A 22953-nucleotide genomic window follows, 5' to 3' on the forward strand; every position below is an offset into this window, starting at 1 on the left:
TTAACACTAGCTAAAAGCTTGGTAGTTCAGGTCTATCCAGAGGCTCCCTAGAAGAAAGACCTGATGATGTGCTTCCAAAAAGTCAGCCACTGACAAGGCCATGGCAGCTCCATAGACACAACCATCTCCCTGAGGGACCGAACCACTGGGCTGAGGGCTGCACATCCAACTCCCTGAGGGACCGAACCACTGGGCTGAGGGCTGCACATCCAACTCCCTGAGGGACCGAACCACTGGGCTGAGGGCTGCACATCCATCTCCCTGAGGGACCGAACCCCTGGGCTGACGGCTGCACATCCAGCTCCCTGAGGGACTGAACCACTGGGCTGAGGGCTGGACATCCAGCTCCCTGAGGGACCGAACCACTGGGCTGAGGGCTGCACATCCAACTCCCTGAGGGACCGAACCACTGGGCTGAGGGCTGCACATCTATCTCCCTGAGGGACTGAACCACTGGGCTGAGGGCTGCACATCCTACTCCCTGAGGGACCGAACCACTGGGCTGAGGGCTACACATCCAACTCCCTGAGGGACCGAACCACTGGGCTGAGGGCTGTAGGGACCATGATCTCGGAATGTCTAGCTCAACTGGCATGACATAGTTTGTAAAGAATATGTTCTACATTCTACTTTGGTGGGTAGTATCTGGGGTCTTAAAAGTGTGTGAGCAGCCATCTAGGATACTCCGCTGGCCTCACCCCTTCGGGAGCAAGGAATAATGAAGAAAACTAACAATACAAGGGAAAGATTAGTCCAAAGGACTAATGGACCACATCTACCATGGCCTCCACCAGACTGAGTCCAGAACAATGAGATGGTGCCTGGCTACCACCACTGACTGCTCTGACAGGGATCACAATAGAAGGTCCAAGACAGAGCTGGAGAAAAATGTCGAACAAAATTCTAACTCAAAAAGAGAGACCAGACTTGCTGGCCTGACAGACTGGAGAAACCCTGAGAGTGTGGCCCATGGACACCCTTTCAGCTCAGTAATAAGATCACTCCTGAGGTTCACCCTTCAGCCAAAGATTGAATAGGACCATGGAACAAAACAAGACTAAAGGGGTGCGACCAGCCCTGGGGCAGGAATTGGAAGGCAGAAGGGAACAGGAAAGCTGGTAATAGGGAACCCAGGAAGAGAGAGTGTTGACATGTCATGGGACCGTTAACTAATGTCATAAAACAATGTGTGTACTGTTTGATAAGAAATTAGTTTGTTCTGTAAACTTTCATCTAAAGTACAATTTAAAAAAAAACCTGAAAAATAAACCCAAAAATCAGCCACTGAAAACTCTATGGAGCACAGATCTACTCTGACACACGTGAGGTCACCATGAGTCAAAATCAGCTCAACTTGATGGCAGCTGGTTGGTGGCCCTGAATATGCTGTCCGCCACACTGGGGAGCGTGACCACATGCAGCCTTTTTCCTGTGTGTGTATACGGTGTATGTCATTACCTAAAACGTATAGACATCCTTTGATTTGTCTATTCCACTCCTTGGGATATTTCCTAAGGAAATAAACCAAAAACTATCTAATGATGTATGTTCGGAGCCCTGCTCGTATGAGTGAAAAATTGGAAAGCAATTTAACTGTCCATCATTGGTGGACTGGTTTAATTAAGTTTAGTAAATCCAAACTATAGAGCCATGAAAAAATGATGATGGAGGCCATTACTTATTAACCTGGAACAAGCGCTGTGATAGATAGTTAAGTGGGGGGAGAACAGGTTATGTCTAACATCGTCTTCTTCTAAATGAGAAACATAAGCAAACAGCACGTATGTGCCCAGGAAAGGGGGTGAGAAAATTCACACTGCAGGGTTTAAACAGGGCTCTCCAGGTGGGAACATACGCATGGTCTTTAGCTTCCTCGTTTTCCTCTTTTGTTTTCTTCCTAATTTTGTATGCTGTGCTGGTTCAGTGGTAGAATTCTCGCCTTGAAGGTGGGAGAACTGGGTTAGATTCTGGCCACTGCACCTCACGTGCACCCACCACCCATCCGTCAGTGAAGGCTTGCGTGTTGTTGATTCTGAACCGATTTCAACAGAGCTTCCGGATTAAGACAGACTAGGAAGAAAGATCTAGCGATCTTCTGCCCAGAAATCAGCCGGTGAAAACCCTATGGATCACAATGGGCCATTCCACAAGCAATCATGGGAATAGTACAGGACCGGGCAGTGTTTTGTTCCATTGGGCGAGGGGTCGCCATGAGTCAGGGGCTGACTTGACGGCAGCTAACAACAACAGCATGTATGTATTTCTCATCTCAGAAAAAAAAAGGGGGCAGTTACTATGGCAGGATGAGGGAGGTGTGTGAGATATGGGTTACAAGCCTGCCTGTACCCCACTGTTCACAGATGGCTCTCAGATGCTTCATGTGGTCCCCAAGGTCAGCTCGTATTGGGGCAGGGCTCTAGTCTGCTCAGGGGAGAACCAGCCAAGCCAGCAGGAATGGACACTCAGGCCTTCACTTAGCAATGGGGGGCCAAGGAGCACCCCCTCGCTGTCTCCCCACACTCCCAGTTGCCTGGATGTGGCCTTTTGAATTTGGACGCTTATTCTCATGAGTCACACAACAGCTCTCCAGGGACAGGACGGCGTTGGCAGCTTCTGCTTGCTTTTCCTTCCTTTCCCTGTCCAGCATTTCCCTCCCCTGTAGGGGTCCAGGAAGACATCGGACCCGCTGAGGATTTATTAATCGCTCAGCCGAAATTCAGTGAGCATCTACTTGGCATCTGTAAACTGTTGGGGTGAGACTCTGGGGTCTCTGGTGTGGAGGAGAGACCAATAGAGTGGTGTGCTGGCCTTGGGCAAGTTGCTTAACTTGTTGGAGCCTCGTCTTTCCCATCTGGAAAGTGGGGATAATAACAGAGCTTCCTCAAAGAGCAGTTCCTGTTGGATGGCTCTGGGAATGGGGGAGGGGACTTTGCACTTTTGTACTTTTGTGAGTTTTAGACCATGTACGAGCATTACCTACTCAAATAAATAACTATGTATCATCCAATGGCTGTGAGAGGACCACAACGGGTTTCCCAAAGAGGGTTTCGTGAAACGTTTGTTGCACCAGATGGGTTCCATGTTCAAGAACCACACCAGAGCAGGCTTTTCCTCACAGGGTTGCTGGGAGGAATGAAGGAGTGACTCATGCCAGGCTCATGGTCAGGACCCAGTGGTCCTATACTTGTCACTCTGGAGCATAAAGAGGCAACTACTGCCTACCTGGAGAAATAAGGACACATTACCCAACGTGAACGGGAAGTGCCGCACAGTTAAATGCTGAGTTTATGCAGACCCATTACCTAGGGTTGAGTTTCCCTAGGAAAGCCTTCCAGGTAGGTTCCACGTGGGAAGCACTGTGTGTCCTATAGCCCTGGTGGAGAGTACTGTTTACATTAGCATATTAAAGGCTCTGAGAAATCCTGCAGTATGGAGCTTGGTTTCACCTAGTGCTTCTCAAGCATACATGACCATGGAACCTTTTTTGTTTTGTTGGCCCGGCCCCTATTAACACCCCCAGAATTGAATGTGGCACAAAGGAAGTTTCGGGACTGGGAAACACTGTTCTAGAGAGCCAGGGCTGACTCTGGCCTTCTGGTTTTAAATTCTTCCTTTGGAGTCCACTGGTTCTAAAGTTGGGCATGTCTGTCGGACAGAGGAGGATGATGCTGGTGATCTCAAGCTCTGGTCTCTTTGGTGGCTGCTCCATATCCGGCACTGGGCGGTATGGATCTGACATTCATTCTTGCATCCCACTTACTGGTGAGGAAACTGAGGCTCAGGGAGTTGGTATGTGTAAATCACACAGCTGCTGGGTGACAGACCCAGAATCCAACCAGGATGTCTGCTCTGAAACACCATGGCTTGCTTTTCTCTGAAAAGGGCCCTTCATTCCTTCACACACCCCCATGTCTCCTGACTAAATACCCTTAATGTATTTCCTTTATCGGAAAAGAGATTAGAGCCCTCAGTGTTTTTTTTAGGAGGCAGTAAGCGTTCAGGGATCTTAGCTGCTCCTCTGAATTCTAATCTGTGGCTTTTCCTGAGATTCAAGTCCTCTGCCAGTGCAGAGATTGTCTCAGCCCAAGAGGCTCTCAGAAAGAGCTTTCCAGCACCTCAGAGTGGCCTAGCCCAAGGAAAGGGACAGCCAGGAAGAAAGCAAACTGGTATCTATTGAGTACCTTCTGGGTGATATGTGGTGTGCTGCGTGCTTTTCAGTTTTCTTGGCAGCCCTGTTGTGCAAGCTTTATTATCACATTTCACTGATGAGGAAACTCAGAGAGGTTAAGAAACTCACCCAAAGTCACACAGCAAGTACATGAGGAAGCAGCTATTGATCCTGCCTTGTACACAAGGAAGAGTACAGGGAGTAGGGCAGCCTGGGTGGCCATGTGGGGGCGATTGGGCATAGAAGGACTCCCACAGGGTCCAAGGGGCAGTGTGCCCAGACTGGAGCATCTCCTGCCCCATCTGTCCTGTCCAGGGTGAGGGTGAGCATCCTTGGCTTCCCAGGTACTTGCTTTCAGGGGTGCCCATCTCACCAGCTTCCCCCAGCCCCACATCACTTCCAAGGGGAAGCGATAAAGAGACATTTTGGACCTGTTTGGGCCTGGCAAGCATTGTCTGACCCCACTAAATCCGAGAGCCCCTGGTGGGACTGTGTGGGGTCAAGAGGGGCTCCAGGGATACCCCAGATTTAAGAGGGGCAGGACTAAGGCCAGAAAGAGGAAGAGGTGGCCAGACCAAGCCTGAAGCTTTGCGGCACTCCTGAGGCCCACCCCCCAGGGACGGTGACAAACGTGACCCCAGCAAGAGGGTGTGACTTGGTGGGAGGGGCTTAGGGACATCTGTGGTATCCAGGGATATTTGTCAGGAAGGGAAGCTGGGGCCTGGGTGCTGCACTTGGGAAAGGTGGAATGATTTGGTGGCTGGATGCTGGGTGGGAGGACTGGGTACTCAGTGAGGGTGAGCGGGTCCACTCTGTGCGCCCCAGGAGGCCTCAGCCAGTGAGACAGGTGCAGTGAGAGCCGCTGGTTGGAGGGAGAGGCTCCTCACAGGCAGACCCGTTAGAACCCAACAGGCTGCTTTGTGGCTCGGGGGCACCGCATCACTAGAGTTCTCAGGCAGGGACTGGGGGTGTGCAGGGGGCCTGACTAAGGCCATCTCCAGGATCCTGGGTTATACAGACCAAAGGTGGTAACAGTGGACAGTTTCAGTAAGCATTTCCAATGGGCCAGGTGCTGTGTGAGGGCTTTGCATGCATTACCTCCCTTCTCAAGAGAGAGACGAGGGAACATGACGTTGTCTCTAAAGTAGGCGTGGAAGTCCACGGAACCTGGTGTCCCGAGTCCCAGGAAGGTGGCGACGGCCCCAGCCCAGGCAGGGAGAGCAGAGGCAGAGCTCTCCTCATGCTTGGTTCTTAGCTGCTTTGCCCTCCCATCTCGCATCACCAGAAGGGAGAGTAGGACAGGCACCAAGAGGGGAGGCCTGGCCGGTGCACAGGGCAGAGAGGGCTCCTTGCGTCCTGTGCTTTAACCCGATGTCTCTCCTCTTCCCAGGTCTGGAAGAGGTCAGGGGCCTGGTTCTACAAAGGGCTCCCCAAGTATATCCTGCCCCTGAAGACCCCCGGCCGGGCTGATGACCCCCACTTCCGACCTATGCCAGTGGAGCCAGCCGAGCGAGAGCCCAGAAGCACTGAGACCAGTCGTGTCTATACCTGGGCCCGAGGGAGAGGTAAGTCCCCTGTGCCTTCTCCCAAGGCAGCTCCTAATGTTTGGACCATCGGCCAGGCAGGAAGTGCCACAGGCACAAGGCCATGCCTACCGCCACCCCTATATGGCTCATACTATTACTTCATCCCTGCCCTCAGTACCCCACTTGCACCCAAGCAGGCGGCTTGGACCTTCAGCAGGTGATTCCTTGCTCTGTGCAGAGATACAATGGGAGCGTCCATTTGGGTGGATTCACAAACAAGCAGTAATTTGTGGTGGCGGGGTGGGAATGCTGTGAATAGCACTACAGAGCTTTGCAGAAATGTGATGTTGGTTGAGGTTTTTTTGCAAAGTATAGAAATCCATCCTTCCAAGGTAGGCCTGTACCACCTCTTCCCCGTGCTGGTTTGTGTCTTAGCAAGGAAGGACCTCAGCTTCCCTGTTCCTAAGGAGCAAAGGAAATTCGTGCCCGATTTCTCGGTGGCTGCACTAATGTGGGTGTGTCTCAGGTGTCCACTGTCAGAAGGGGAGCACCACCCCACTTTCAGTTTGCATGAGGCTTCAGGTTTATGACTTTAGTTTCAAAGTTCCTGGCCTCCCAGCACACCCAGGAGGTGGACAGGGCAGGTGTTTAATAGCCCCCCTTTATAGATGAGTAGCCGGGGCTCAGAGAAGAGGAGGGATTTACTCAGCTGGTGTGGAGCAGAGCGGGGACCAAAAGTCAAATGGTCTTACCCTCTGGGGTCTGGCTCCTTCTGCCCTGAAGTAGCCCCAAGACTCAGGCTGCAAGGGTCTTACAAGAGACAGAGGCCACCAGAGGGGTAAGGGGTCATCCTGATGTCTGGGGAAGGAGACCCAAGACACTCAACGTGGCAGCTGCTCCTAAAGGGCATCCCACCATCTTGGTCTTTGGCTTATGATCAAGCATCTGTTTTTATATTATTTGGGTTTTTTTTCCTTTGTTATAAAAGTAATGTATGTTTATTATAAAAATTTGAACGTTGTAAAACGACATCATTTAGAAGGTAAAAATTTCCTGTAAATCAAACCTTCCAGACATAACCTGCATTAACAGTTTGGTGTCCAGCCCCCAAATGTTTTCTCCTCGGCATCACCTGGTTATTTTGAAGCAGCCTTTCCTTGCCCATTTTCCTGGATTCTGTTTGCAATTCTGATTCTCATGAGGTCACATTCCTTGACATCACCGCCACAGACAAGCATTTGTAGGGACCATGGGGGCAGGATGCGGGTGGAGACTTTGGCCAGGTGCAGTGGGGAGGTGAGCAGGCTTGGCTTAGACACTGGCCTGAAGGGGGCTCTGTGGCTGGCCAGCCCTGGGAGGGAGCCAGCAGGGAGCAAGGAATTTGGTGGGGAAGTTACCCCCACTTTCGTTCTATCCCTTTTCCACCCTCAAAGCTGGGGCGTTCTCTTGCCTGAGCCCTGTCAGGGTGCGTCCCAGTCCCCCAGGCAGGAGGAAGAGATGTGGCAGTGGAGACAGACGCTGGTGGACATTACACACACACATACACACACACACACACGCACACACACCAGTTGCCATCCAGAGTCAACTCCGACTCATGGTGACGCGTATGTATCATAGTAGAACTGTGATCCATAGGGTTTCCAATGGATGATTTTTTGGAAGTAGATTTCCAGGCCTTTCTTCGAGGCACTTCTGGCTGGCCTCGAACCTCCAGCCTTTTAGGTAGGAGTCGAGTGCTAAACTGTTGTGCCACCCAGGGACTCCTTTGGTGGACATTATTGGATTTAGAATGTTACCTCGAGTGGTTGAGCAGGAGGGCCCTGAGGCTTGTGCAAGCAGGTGTGGCCTGGCCCCCACACCAAGGGGCCCGAGCCCTGACTCCTGGGCCAGGTGTCCACCTCCAGGGGCCCTCGCTGCCCTGTCTGCTCCAGCATCAGCACAGCTCACAAGCGCACACATGAACATACGAACACAACACAGCTCTGGGGGGGAAGAGAGCCTCCACCACCTCCTTAGCCCTGCAGACACAGATGGCCTTTTAATTCTGTGAGTGAGGAGGCTGGTGGCTCCACGCACTTGGACTGAGCACCATTTATTCAGAGAGTTTGCTCTGGGGCCAGTTAAGGGAGCTTGGGGGCTCCTTGTGTGAGCTGGTTCTCCACTCCAGCTGGTGCCAGCCCCAGTGCCAAGCATACCATAGCCCTGTGATTTTGCAGCTTGGGAGATGGAGACACAGACAGGTGACCTGGTGTGTCTCAGCCACTGGCAGCAGGATGCTGAGGCTGAAGCCCCCTGGCTGGCTATGGAGGCTCAGGAGACGTCTGCACCGACACAGAGGAGAAGGTGCACCAGGAGGGGAAGGGGAAAGGTAGGCAGGACTGAGCCTGAGGAGGAAGAAATGCTGGTAGAGGAGACAAAGGAGGCATTGCTAGGAAAGCAGGAGGAAAACCAGAGAGGTTCCATACTGTGGAGCCAAGGTTTGCGTAGAGGAGCCTGGGCTCCGGAGAGCCCCAAACTGGCCAGTTGTTTAGCTACTGCGAAGCTTGTTCCTGGGTGACTTGGCCATCTTCTCTCTGATTAGCCTGTGTAGAAGCCAGGATCTGTGCTTTCTGATTAAGTTGGGGTCCCCTGACTGTCCCAGACCTGGCTGTGTTCTTAAAGGGAGTATACAGAATAGGTACTAAATGCTTGTGTGAGACCAAAAGGTGGGCCAACTGGAAACATCCTGAGCCTGGGGCAGAGGGAGGTGGTCTGACATGTGCCAGCCCTTCTCTGTGGTGGTCCACATGACCTCACAGTGAAGTCCATGCCTGTTGCCTCTAGGGAGGGCTCAGCCATGGCTGCTGTCCCTGGGGACTGCAGCCTTTGTATGGCTCCTCCTAAGGGCAGCCTCCTCCCAGCCGTTGGGCTCCAGCATGCAGCCCTTGAGTCTGGCTCAGGGGAAAGACACTGGGTCTTTTCTGTCCACTGCCAACTGGACTTTGGGGACTCTGCTGGTATTTCTCCAGCTCCAAGAGAGACTTCCTCTCTCCACCCCCAACCCCATCCTCAGGGGTGCCAGGCTGGGGTCAAGGCTACCCAGTGCCAGGCTGGGGCCAGATAGAAACAGAGTCACTGCCCAGGGGCCTATCTATGGAAAATGCACTTATTGCAGTTAGTTTTAAATTGCTGAATGATCTCTCACAGCTGGCAATGGAAACTGCAGTGGCCAATAGAAACTGCTCATTAGTGCCCCTCCTTAGGTGGTGCCCAGGGCACGCACCCTACCTGCCATACCTTAGTTACGCCTCACCCCATGACACTGGGAGCCCCATGTGGGCAGGGGTCACGTGTGTCCTGAACAGGCCACTTCTCAGCACATATCAGGAGAGGCCCTCCATACATGCTTATTGGATGAATGAACAGAAGAATAAATGAATAAATAAATCACCCACCTGCTCCAGAACATTTGAAAGGCCTGTGGAGGGGTGTTCACTGAGGCTACAGGCCCCTCCAGGCCAGGGGTCTTCTGGAAAGCCCCAGGAAATGCTTGAAGGCTGAGAACTACCCTGCTCTCATGAGTGGCTCTGCTTCTGGGCCCCTACCTCTGGGGAACCCAGGGCCATCGCCCCCTCCTGCCCCCCAGTCCCTGCTCACTAGCAGTAAGCTGATCCCAGCACCAGCTCACTCCCTCCCAGCCTCTCTCCTGGCTGACCCTCTGACCCTCTTTGGGGTAAAGGGCCTAGTTTTACCCTAAGTAAGGTGGCCTTTGTCCTTGGCTCCAGAGAAATAACCATTGGAGTAATTGGGGTGCCTTCTTGGTCTGAGACTTCTAGGCCACACCTGAGGATTTATGCTGGCGTGGGGCTGGCTGTACCAGAAGACTCACCTGGGAGGCCCATATCAACTAGCCTCAGGAGGCATGATTTAGCCTATCGTGCAGGACTGGCCAATGAAAGCAGGGTACACTAAGGCTCAGGGAGCTTTCTCGTCAGCAAAGGGAGGGTGAAATGCATTGGAAGGGCACATGCATCACTCGTGCGTCTTTTCCTTATGATGGTCCTAATTTATGTCCTATTATTATAGTGAAACCAGTAGGCATAAATACAACATCTTCTGTGAGTTCTGTGAGTCGTTCCAGTAAATTTATGAACCCAAGCACAGTGTTCTCTTAACATCTAAGGTCTGACCTAGCAGAGGCTTAGCAAGGGTAACAAGTGCCCAGGGGCAGTCTCTAAGTTGCACCATCCCTCTCCCCATTCAAGTGCCCGGGGGCATTCTCTAAATTGCACCCCACCTCCACCCCCAATTTCAAGATGAATAGATGTTGGTAGCAGCAACACTTCAGAAATGCCTTCCCCCTCTTGTCCTGCTGCCTCAGTCAGGTGCTTTTCATATTTGTGGTGCTTCAGAATGTCATCCCACACCTCATCTGGTGCTCCCTTGGACTTGTCCCTGGGGACAACTGCCCCCCTCTACCCAGTGGCTAGGGACAGGGAGAGAGAATGCTGTGTGGGCGACTGGTGTCAGAAATGATGGAGAACTGGGAGCTCAGGGATAAGATTGATCTCCACCTTCTGGGAATTGGCTTTATGCTGATTCTCATCTATGAATCTCTGGTTCTATCATCCTTCCCCAGCCCCATTCCTCCGTCTCTCTCTTTCTCTCTCTCTCTCCCTGTCAGCCCTTGGGCTCAGGCATCTATGACTCCCAACGCCTCCTCCCCCATCCCAGCCCACTCCCTTTTCTTTCTCACGCCCTGTTGGAAGAGGAAGGGCAATCAACAAATGTAAGCCATGAACTTTTTAATCCACGGAACAGTCAAGTAAAATGTATTGACGTGTCCAAGGCAGGTTCTTTTTCTTGTGTCTTTACGTTTTCTTTGTTAATATTTAATTACCATTCAAAGATGTATGAAAAATAAAAATCTCTCCTACTCTCCAGCATCTCCAAACCCCTTTTTTCATTCTCCCTACAGCCATAGATATGATACAGGGGTTTTTTTCCTTGCTTTTTTTTTAAAAACAACAGCAGCAACAAAAATAGGCTCTTCTTACCCGTTACTCTGCAGCTTGTTTTTCGTCTTAAAAGAATATCATAGGCATCCCTCCAGGTCGATGAGTATAGATTTTACTTTCTTCTTTTTAATGGCTGGATAAAGTCCCATCATATAGTGCACCGTGATTTAATTATGCACCTGTCAATGGACATTCAGATTGTTTTCCAGTTTTGGGGCACTGCAAACAATACTGCAGAGTACTGATACACGCTGCAACATGGATGAGCTTTGAAAACGTTATGCTAAGTGAAAGAAACCAGACACAAAAGACCATATATTATGTGATTCCCTTTTATATGAAATACCAGAATAGGCAAATTCATAGAGACAGAAAGTAGACTAGCGGTTCTTCAGGAGCTGGGGGCAGAGGGAATGGGGAGCAACTGCTAATGGATATGGGTTTCTTTTTGAGGTGATGAAAATGTTTTGGAATTGGAAGGCGGTGATAGTTGTACAAGGTACTAAAAACCACTGAGTTGTGTACTTTCAAAGGGTGAATTTTATGCGAATTGCATCTCAATAGAAAACAAGTTCATAAGGAAGCTAGAGAATAACTTAACAAAATGTTTTTTTGAAAAGAATAGCAAGGGTAGGGGGGTGGCCTGAGCAGATGTTAAAGCTTACTCTAAAGTTACTGTACTCAGTAAAAGCAGTACTGTATTGGTACCGAATAAATAGAATATTTGTGTATTTATAGAATAAATAAAGTGGAACAGAATAGAGAAAGAATAGACCCTCAGAAGACATGGCAGCTGAACGTGGGTAGCTTTACAACTCAGTGGGAAAATCACAGGTTTTATTTCGTAATGAGCTAGTGTGATTAGATTTCTTTCCAGGAGAAGACCCTCTACTTCCGTGCATATCCAGAAACACATTGCAGATAGATTAAAGATCTAAACGCTACAAACAATGCCATGAACGTAGGAAAAGATTGGGAGTGTTGTTTTCCTCTGTGTTACCTCAAGGAGAGCTGGTGGCAGCCCTGGCACGTGTAGGACAGGTGTGCTGGTCACCTGTATTTGCTGCTCTCTCCCTCCTCAGGACACTGGGTATTGATTTTGGCCGAGGATTTTTTTGCAGACCCCTTGGTGAGCCCCAGGCAGACTTGCCCACAGCAAGATATTCGTTCTTTCCCCAGGAGGGGATAGGAAATACCATGGCCTAAGCCCCTCCTGGTGACTGGCCGTAGGGTCTGCCTGGCTGTCCCTGGAGAGGGATCTCCACCCTCCCACCTGATAGATCCAGATCGAGTGGTTTCTCTGTGCTACTTCCTAGGGCAGATTGCTCCACATTTATGGCAACGATAAATAGAGCCAGCTTTTGTACACTACCTGGTCTCTTTGCTCCCCTGTGAAATATAAGGTATAAATGATGGAACCAATACTGAGGGCTCTTAGTCCCTTTAGAGCTGAGCCCACGTCTTCTGCAGGCTTCTTTCTTCTGAGCTGGATTTTGCTGGCGGCGGGGGGGGGGCACCGTATTAATCTGGCATATTTAGGTAATAAGAGGTAAACTTTTTTTCCCATATAATAGGTTTAGAGAAGGCACATGCGTTCTGCAGCTCAGTGATGCAAGGACAGATGTCTTTACAATTCTTGACCTTTCCCTCATGGTCACAAAGTGGCTCCCATGGTTCCAGCCATCCCTATAAAGAAAGGAAGAAAAATAAAAGGGAAAGGGTGGCACCAGAAGACTTCCACTTATAACTTGTTGACCAAAACAGTGTCACACGACCACTCTATCTAGCTGCACAGGAGGCTGGAAAATCAAGCCTGTTATCTCTGCAGCCTTGTTAATAGTAGAAGCAGGAAACAGGGAGAGGCGCTGGATGATACATCCCACGGTGTCTGCCATACCAGTTGCAAAGCTAATCCCTGTGAGAGCTGAATTGATCTGACTGAAGTCATTTTTTTTTAGATGGATCATAATTTATTTAACCACTGACAAATTTATAGACAATTAGATTTCTGAACTTTCACTGTTACAAGTAAATGAATATCTTATATACATATCCTTGGAAGAGTTGAACAACTATTTTGGTTTTGTTGTTTGTTTTTTATTGTGGTTTAGGTAAAAGTTTACAGAGCAAATTAGTTTCTCATTGAACAATGAATACACAAAATTGCTTTGTGACATTGGTTGCCAACCCTGCAATGTGTCAACACTCTCCTGCTTTCGACCTTGGGTTCCCATTTCTATTCGTCCAGATTTCCTGTCCTTCCTGCCTTCTCATCTTTGCTTTTGGACTGGTGTGTGACTGAAATCATTTTGTATGCGAATCACTCTCAGAATTTCGTGATTCTCTACCTCCAAAGCCAAGGGAATTTAACATGATAGGGCTTATTATTTTCTTCAGCCTCCAGGGCTGTAACAGTGCGGTAGTGCTCTCCTGGGTCTTCTCTGTGGTTTTTCTTCCCCACCCTTGCCTTGCTCAGCTGTGGGCTGAGCGCCTGAAACCGATAACATGGTGCCCTGAGTCTAGAGCCCACGCAGGTGTTCAGAGGGCTCTATTTAATGGGTGTGTTTTTTTACTCGGATGGGCGCTGGGGTTCCTGGGAGGTGAACCCTGGATAAGTGAGACGTTGCTGCATTTACCTCTCCCTGGGAGCCTGGGGCCAGGTGAGGGGAAGGAACTAGTCATCTGAAGCCTTCGTCACAGCCCTGTGACCTGGTCAGATTGTTGTTGTTGTTAGCTACAATCAAGTCAGACTCTGGCTCATGGCGACCTCATGCACAATGGAACAAAACATTGCCTGGTCCTGTGCCATTCCTGTGATCAGTAACAGATCAGACCGTTGGGATTAAATGGTTTTCACTGGCTGATTTTTAGAAGTAGAGTACTAGGCCTTTCTTCCTAGTCTGTCTTATTCTGGAAGCTCTGCTGAAAACTGTTCAGCATCATAGCCACTCACAAGCCTCCACAGATAGACGGGTGGTAGCTACACATGAAGTGCGTTGCTTAGGAATCGAACCTGGGTCTTCCGCATGGGAGGCGAGAATTCTACCACTGAACCATCAATGCCATATCTGGCTAGATTAAGGGAGGCCTTTCTGCTTTGCGCTCCACCCCAGACGCCACTCACAGGGTACAAATACCTATTTCCTCCTCACCCTAGCCCCCCTGAGATGGCAGAGAAACTTTACTAGCCAAAAAGCTCCCAGCTAGGGTACAGGCAGGTGCCTCAGTCTCCCCATAACTGGGGGGCAAATGTATTTTCCCACCTCTGCTAAGCCCTTTGTGGGTCACAGCCCCTCCTCAAGGACCTCCTTAGGATTCCTCACACCTCCCATTCCCCACCCCCCTCCCTCTGTTGTCCTCTGAGTAGAGCCCAGGCTTCCTGGACAGACTTCAACAGAATTACACACTGGCTCACTTCAGGGTCTGTTCCAGAAAACTGCTTCGAGGTTTTGGATTTGTTCTGGTTGGGTAGTTTTAAGAAAAACAGTTTTATTAGCACTTCTCTGGTTCATTGGATTTTAAACTTTTTTTTTTTTAAATCATAAACTGTGGTTCCATTTGTAGTCCTGTAAAAAGCTGGCTTTGGTTTCTGTTTGGTTGTCTGGTCCAGCTCAGGCTACAAATATTGACCTGGGGCTGGCCCTTTCCGAATGACCCCCCAGCTAGTCTGCCACTCTCCACGCCACCATCTGCATCCTCTGGAGAAGGCGAGCTGTTCAGCTCTGTGCCGTCTAAGCCAGAGCACTTTGTAACTCATGGTCATTATCTCATTTGATGCTCAGAATGGCCTGTGGGGCAGCCATGGACGTGAAATTGACTCTTCCTGACAGATGGGGGGAGGAAAGAGTCTGCCCAAGGTCACGTCAGCTGTGGCCGAGCGGGCCTGGTCCCCAGGCTTACTGAGTCCCAGCCCCAGGCTCTCTCCCCTTTACACCATATCCCCTCATGAGCCTAGCACCAAGGGAAGGCATTGCTCAAATGGCCCCACACACCAGTTCCTCCACTGCTGGCTGGTCAGAGGCATTGTGGTTCCAGGAACAGAAACTAATGAGGCTGGCTCAAGTACAGGGGTGTGTTGCCAGGCTGCTGAGGAAGGGTCTTACTATTTTCTTCAGCCTCTAGTGCTGTAACGGTGAGGTACCACTCCCCTGTGTCTGCTTTGTGGTTTGTCTTCTCCCAAAGCCAAAAGAGAAAAAGGCTTGTGAGGCCTCATGGGGGTCGGGGAGATGACAGCAGCCTGGCTGCGCTGCCTCTCAAACAAACTCGCAGAGCTCATCTTGTTGTATCCCTGACCCTGTGTGCCTCAGCTCCATTCTCCTCAGCCCAGTTGGCATGCCCGGCAGTCTCAGCGTCTGCCCCAGCTCTGAGAACCCCACATCCTCACTCATGGTAGAGGAAGCCATTAGCCCAAGTCATTTCTGTTCAGGCTGCCCTGTTGCATTGAACCTGTATCTCATCAGACACAATGCATGGCACAACCAGCTAGGGCTGCTTTTCCTCCATTAGAGCTGGGGTTGGCCAGGGGGATATTTGTGTCTCTAGCTCAATAGCCATTCAGCCATAGAATTGGGTGTTTTATACCTGACAGGTAGTGAGCTCTCTGTCACTGGGAGCATTCAAGCAGAGACCAGATATTATAGAGGAGATCCTGTAGTTCAGAAACTGGCACTAATCAAGGAGCAAAGTGGGCAAATCCCTCCTTCATTGCTAACTGTGTGGTAAGGCAGCATGAATCCAGTCCCCAAAATGTGGGGATGGATCCAGTCCTCACCTTTCCACTTCTCCATCCTCATTACCAGCCAGCCAGGTAGCTCTCTGTCTCCAACCCTACCCACCCAGAGCTAGGTCAGAGCTCACAGGTTAGAAGGATACTTTCCTTCAGACTGCCAAATGGGTAGACGCCAGCCCTGCTGGCTCTCACTGCCCCTGTAGGTTCCTTATATTTGCTGAAATGACTCACAGAATCTCACAAAGAGCATGCCACATTTATAGCTACAGCTTTATTACAATGAAAAACGATATAAACGAAGAGACACTTGGGGCGAGACCTGAAAGGGGTTACAGCATAGAGCTTTTGTGTCCCAAAGAGGGACACACTACCCCCTCCCATACCTGGTCACCAACCAGGAAGCTCATCTGAACCTTCAGATATAGGGCTCTTATCAGCCTCCCCACATGGCCATGGTTGACTGTATCATGCCTCCTGGTCCCTCTTGGTCTAGTCAGCCCCCACTCATTAGCCACAGGTGTGGTCTGGCTTTCAGAAACCCAGAATAAAGGCCAAATTGCAAAGCAATCTCACACCTCGAAATATATGTGTAGACTGATACCCCCATGTTGTGAATGGGGCTGGGAGGATACATTCTGTGGTCCAAAATCAAGAAAGCCACATGACCCATGCAAGCTTTGAACCCGCAGCCCCTGTCTCGTTAGCACAGAACAGCACCTGACTGAGCTAATAAGCAGTTCCGTGGCAGCCGTTTTTCCATCAAACGCATATGCCGTTTCCTGACTTCTTAACGCAGCATGCTATTTATACCAGCAGATCCATTCATTCTTAATGAGCCGCGGTTGTGGATTGTAAAATGTTTTATTTTCAAATGGGATTGCTCACTGCCCAGAGCCAGCTGTTGCTATGCCGCCTTCCTTCGTTCTCTGTTCCTGAGAAATCAGCATTTTGGAAGCTCCTCAGCAAGCTCCACCGCCCTCTCCCCACTGTCCACTCCCAATACTTCCCCAGCCAACTCTAGACTTGCCATTTCTGTCACATCGGCTGGAATGCGTAAATCCCCGCAGCCTCCGGAGCAGCTGGGGGTGTGTGTTGTGCCCAGAGGGGCCGCCCTGGCTGGGGCTTGGGGAAGGAGGCAGAGCAGAGCTGGAGGGCTTCCGTGTCGGGAGGTGGATGCCATCTGTCCTTGGAGGCATAGACATTTGCCAATGTTAGAGGTCACAAACTGGGGGAGCTGTTTTAAATTCATTAACAACTTTTTAAAATGTGGTAAATTCTTATCTTTTAAAAATGGAATTATGGCTTTTTTTTTTTTTTAAACAATCAGAAGGTCTGCCATCATTTCCCCTCCCTGGAAAAATTGGTCAGGCTCAGTAACAACTTCCTCGTTTACACACAGCTTCCCTTCTCTAGTTCTTCACAGTCCCCATTCCTCCCTATTGCCCCCCACACTCTGTCAGCTGCCATTTATCATCACCCTTGCAGGGTTACTAAGAAGGAAGGGAAATAGTTCTAGTCTCCACGTCGCTATGAAAAGTGAGAAAATAGAAGTAGAGCAACAGGGACACTCGTTTGAAGAAAAATGGGTGTGGGCACACCTCTCTGTGGGAGTGAAGGATCCTCTTACCCCACCCACTTCACTCACTGACCCTTCCATCTGGCCAGTGGATAGCAGGGCCCTGGCCATGTCACATTAGTATGTTCCTATTCCTCATCCTGACCCCACAACCCCATGGTGGCTTGGCGCTCTGCTGTGAGCATAGAGGTGATCCCCCACCATCGCCTCCAGTGCCTTGCTGAGAAGGGTTTGGGGGCCAGCCCTCACAGAGCTCATGTGTTTTAATGATGGACTCTTAGGGAGGAAAGCCTTAGTTTTGGGGAGTCCCTTGTCCTCTCCGGGCCTTGGTTTCCCCGTTGAGTAGAGTAGAAAAGAATAGAATAGGGGATGAAACTTTGCTGGAGGAATTTCAGGTATGTTTTTGTTTTTTTTTTTTTAGTAGACAGCGACCAGTAAACAGCTCTCCAATCACATCCCGACACTGCCCAAACTTGAAAGACCAGCCCTATTTCAGTGTTAGCCACACCCTCACCCCCAAAGCTCTGGTATGTGCTACCACTGAAATCCCATCCAACCCCCCCTAGCGCACCACTGGCACCCACTGCCCCCAGTGCTTGTGAGAAGCATTTGCTAAGTGCTTATGAATGAACAGAATCTTCCCTTCAAAGTTCTGTCCCCAGGATCACCTCTTAGGCTTAATTATCACCTTCCCTGTCTCTGTTCATTTTACTCCCTGCATGGGTCCTATAGTCCTGGGGAGCTGGAAGTACCGGGCATTTTTTTTTTTTAATCCCAAAATAATAGAAGCCACCATATACACACACAGGGACACAGGAGCCAGAAAGACTGATTGTGAGAGAGGAGGGGTGAGAGAACCCCTGTCTTTGATCCCCCAAGAGGGGAGCTCTTTGTCCCAGCACCACTCCCTCAAAGCTTTCCACTCAGGTCTTCATGGTGTAGGTCAGCTGTTTGGTTCAAGAAAATAAACAAATAAAATAAGTTTAAATGTTATTGATTTGTAATTACACAAGAAATCCTTGAGATTACAGGAGAAGCTAAAGCTCCTTTGATTGCCTCCTCTGTCCTGATTTGCTCCTCAAAGACAACCCCCACCATTACTTTGGCTTGTTCCCTCCCAGACCTCTATGTATGCAGTTTACGTACATGCAAATGTATCTTCAGTGAAAGCCTAGGAAACTCTAACATTCAGGCATTTTTAAATCTACGCAAACAACCATTTTATTTGCTTCAGCCCAGCATAGACAAATATATAGCAGGAGAGATTCCTAAATTAGGTATCGTTCTGTGACTTGGGTTTTTCACACAACCACAAATTTTGAAGATTTTTCCATGTCCATGTCAGCTCAGATAGCTCTGCCTCAATCTTGTAAACTGCTGCCTAGTATTCTATAACGGGGATCTTGTTGTTGTTAGCTGCCATCTGGTCGATTCCAACTCATGCTGACCATGTACGAAACAACGAAATGTTGCCCCACCCTGCGTCATCCTCACGATCACCAGTATGTCCGAGTTCATCATGGCAGCTCTTGTGCCAGTGCATCTCACCAAGGGTCTCCGTCACCCTCGCGGGCCCTCTGCTTCACTAAATACAGTGTCCTCTTCCAGTGATTGATCCCTCCTGATGACGTGTCCCAAGTAAGCACATCTCACACACTGTTCTGTTATGATCCATAAGGTTTTCATTGGCTAATTTTCAAAAGTAGATCACCAGGCCTTTAAACTTCCTATTCTGTTTTAGTCTGAAAGCTCTGTTGAAACCTGTCCACTGTGGGTGACCCTGCTGGTATTTGAAATACCAGTGACATAGTTTTAGCATCATAGCAACACACAAGCCACCACAGTTGACAGACTGACGGATGGATGGTGGATGATGTGGATAAAAAACCAAAAAACCAAATCCACTGCTGTCAAGTCGATTCCAACTCGTAGAGACCACACAGGACGGAGTAGAACTGCCCCATAAGGTTTCTAAGGCTGTAAATCTTTACGAAAGTAGAATACCACATTTTTTTCTCCCACTGAGTGGCCAGTGGGTTCCAACTGCTGACCTTTTGGTTAACAGCCAAGCACTTTACCAGCTGTACCACCAGGCCTCCTTATAATGTAGATAGCCTCTGGTTAATTTAGCCTTCTCCCTATTGATGGACATATAGATGGTTTCCAGTTGTTCACAATTACACAGTTAGAATCAAAATCCTTATACATGCCTATTTGTATACACTTGACAAATTCAAATAGTACTTTTAAAAATACTTCTTGTGTCTAGAATGCCCACACTGGGACTCCTCCCTGGCACAGATTATCAGATCCCATAGCTCATAACTGAGGGTCACCCTGGAGCTGAACAAAGTTACAGAGAATCTTCTAATTGAAAATTTCTTCACGTTTTTCTCAGAGCAGGGGCTGGTCTGTGATCATGGCATTGACCTCGGTAGGACTAGCATGGGGGCGGGGGGAGCTTACCCAAGGGCTCAGCCTCACTCAGGCGATTCCATCAAAGTGTTCTCCCCAGAGTCCTCGTATCAGAATTAAAGTAGGGGTTCAAGTCTCCACGAGTTGGAATCAACTTGACAGCAACGGTTTTTGTTTTTCAGCCGGAAGACAGGACCCAACCTATAGCTGAGATCAGATACAATACTGTTTGGGGGTGTTCCCGGGCCGGGAGTGGGGGCGAATATGACACAGGCTGGCGCCCGCCAGGAACACAAAGAGATGATGAAGTTGGTTTTCCTGAGTGCAGGGTAGCCTAGTGGGGACGGCTCCTTGAGTTCTGAGCCTCAGACCCTGTGAGACGTGCTCAGGAAACCGCTCTCAGTCCAGGGAGCCCAGGTGACTCCAAGACAGCGATGGGGTTGGTCTTGACTTTAAGAAGAAAAGGTTTATGGTGCCGACTGGTCAAGGACATGCCTGGAAATATAGTATAAACATATGATGGAATATTAGTCAGCCATAAAATGCAATGAAGTACTAAAAAGCTAAACATGGATGAATGTTAAAAACGTCATGCTAAGTGAAAGAAGCCACACACAAGGCTATATATTGTGCAATTCCATTTATATGAAATGTCCAGAGTAGGCAAATCCATAGAAACAGAAAGTAGATTACTGGCTGTCAGGGATGGAGGGGGAGGCCTGGGGAATTAGTACTAATGGTATGGGGTTTCTTTTGGGGGGGTGATAAACACGTCCTGGCATTAGATAGTGGCAATGATTGCTCAATCTTGTGAAATACTGAAAACTACGGAATAGTACACAATGAAAGAGCGAATTCAAAAAAAACAAAGAACATGCCTGGAGCTCTGACCTTGTAAAGAGATTGGCACTAGACACCAGCTGAGGAAGAGAGGGGCAAGGCCAAGCAGGAGGCTGGGGCCCTGTCTCAGGGCCTTGGAGCAAATATCTTGGGCCCGCAGAACTCTTGGGATAGAGACCTAATCTGGGGAGAGAATGTGCCTGAAGCTGCCTCTTGTCAATCAGAAAATCCCAGTCCTCTCTCCAGTTCAAAGAAATTGCTCTTCAGCCCGTTTAGTGGATGTGACTTTGGTACCTCAGAAAAGTAGTTTTGGAAGGGGGCAAACCAGCCCTGTTCCCTGCTCCTCCAAGTTACTTCTGAGCCTCAGTTTTCCCATCTGTAAAAGGGGAACGCTGGCAATCCCTACCCCCTTGAGGTGGTTCCATTAATTACTTTGTGGAAAGTGCAAGGCCTGGCACACAGTAAACAGTAAATGGTGCAGCCATCATTGTTGTTGTATTTAACCTCTCACACCCTCGGTTGTCTCACTTTTAACATGGAGGCAATGTGACCTTGTAAGGTCGTTGCCAAGATGGAAGGTCAGCCACGTGCCTGGCCATGGTGGAGGCCCAGGAAATGATAGCAGTTACTGCTGTTCTTGTTGTCGTTGTGTTGCCAGTGGGGAAGAGGGAGCAAGTTCAGCCATATTCGTGGCCAGCCACATCCAGGAGTGTGATGGCTCCAGTATGTGGTATGCATGGAGTCAGTCCCTGCCTCTCACTCCCGCCTCTGCCCAGGTGCCATGGAGGCACACATGGAATACAAGATGGTAGGTGATCCGTCGCCACGACCAGGCTTAATTAGCACCTCAAAGGTGAATCCAGTGGTGGCTGATGGCCACAGGCCTATGACGTGTCCCCAGTCCACTTGGCTTCTTGCATTTTCCTTTTGAGTTCCCAGCAGCAGGTCCCCCCTTTCCAGCAGTCCTGGGACAGGCAGGAGACTGCTGAAGTCCCCGCATCTGAGTACAGGGCCCCTGGTCTGAGCACAGCCCTGACCTTCCTGCCCACGGAATGTGTGTCTCCCCGCTGGGAGTCCTGACCCCAGTTGGACAACCCAGTGCAAAACCAGAGGCTGGGGGACCTGACCGTGGCTCCTGTCAGCCGTCTGGAGAGTTGAATGTAATCATCCTCCCCCACAAAGACAGGGAGTGGAGAAGGTGCTGAGCCGCCCCAGCCCGCTATGGGCTGCACTGGGCCAAATGTCAGTGGTCAGTCTTCCTGACTGGCTGCCACTCCACCAGTCTCAGTGGAGGGCTGTGTGTTGTGTGCATTTTGGTCTGTGCAGGTGGAAGGGGCAGGCTGTGGACCTCAGTGCTGAGTGGCCACATACAAACAGCAGCAATAGTAGCAGCCGAGGTCACATGGTTGCTGGTTTCGACCTCAGCACCTACCACATCCACTATTTCATGTAACTCCCCAACAACCATGTGAAGGGGACACTACTGTCGTCCCCATTTCACAGAAGAGCAAACTAGGGCATGGAGAGGTCAGATGGCTTGCACTGTAACCTCTGTGAGGAAAGGAAGAGAAAGCCCTGCCAGCATTCGAGAAACTGCCCTTCCGCTACCTCTCAGGGAACAAGAGGCCTAGCCTCGTCTTGTGTGGCTGTGTTTTGGAAGAGAAGCCCACACATACTGATTTTGTCTTGATCCTTGGCTTCCTTGGTTACACCAAGCACTAGCCGAATGACAGTGGGTATAATGGAGGGATCCCACCTCAGAACAGAAGTTCTGAGCTTAAATGAGCTGCTGTTACCCCCTATGCTGCCCTTGCCCCACCCACAGCATCCCTCCTCCCTGTCCTGGGTGCCCTCGCTGGCGCAGGGACTTATTTCTCCCAGCAGAAGGCCCTCATTAGCAGTGCACCACAGAGATCAGGGGCATGGCTGTCACCTCTCATTTGCCCAAACCCAGTGACAGCCTCAGCGGATTGGTCAACTCCAGCTGCAAGGTGAGGTCTTGGGCTTCTTGCTGCCCAGTGAGCTGAAATGGGGAAGCGGGGCCCCGCCCCCCAGAGCCGATGTCTGGCTTCAGCTCAGCACGCATGCCCCGAGCGCCCACCATGTGCGGGGCCTGTGCGGGAGAGAGCATCCCTTTCTCTTTCCAGCTGCTCATCTGTCTCACTGTGTGAGCCTACAACTTAATTCCTCCCACTCTAGATTTAACGGCCTTTGGGGACCAGGTGAAGGGAGTAAATCTGGGCCCACCTGCTCTCTCCAACTCCAATAAAGCCCTGGGAGATAAGAGTGCTGGCTCTGCTCCACTCCTCGGCAGCTCTCCCTAGGGCCTCCTGTCCATCATGGTTGATGCCAGCCTCACAGATGGGGCTAAGCTGATTTTTCACTGCTCGTCCAGCCAGAGGCTGGGAGAGTCTGCTCTGTGGTCTCTGTCCAGGAAGGGGGTGGTGCCCCAGCCTGGGTTGCCCTGGGGTAGGTGTAGGAGCCAGGAGCCCAGACTGATCCTTCCCTGAAAAACAGGACAAGGCAGACAACCCATCCCCATGTCCAAGCTCTGAGCAGAGACCCTACAGGTTGCGGGAGGGACTGAGGCACCAGCCCGGGTGAGGCAACTTGAGGGACACACCAGAGACCAAGGAAGCCCTGTGGGAATGTAACAGGCCTGGAGAAAGAGAGACAGAGACCCAGAGACAGATAGACGC

General features: G+C 50.1%; 1 protein-coding gene across 1 annotated transcript in view; it reads left to right on the plus strand.

The window, feature by feature from the left end:
- The window catches only part of RPH3AL (rabphilin 3A like (without C2 domains)), a 145618-nt gene that overhangs the window by 105967 nt on the left and 16698 nt on the right, over positions 1-22953 (plus strand). Inside the window, 1 exon segment of the mRNA XM_010596480.3 lies at positions 5559-5733. Within this exon segment, the coding sequence (XP_010594782.1) occupies positions 5559-5733 (175 nt within the window).

This window comes from Loxodonta africana, chromosome 18 (assembly GCF_030014295.1).
Source record: "Loxodonta africana isolate mLoxAfr1 chromosome 18, mLoxAfr1.hap2, whole genome shotgun sequence".
Classification (NCBI taxonomy): Eukaryota; Metazoa; Chordata; class Mammalia; order Proboscidea; family Elephantidae; genus Loxodonta; species Loxodonta africana.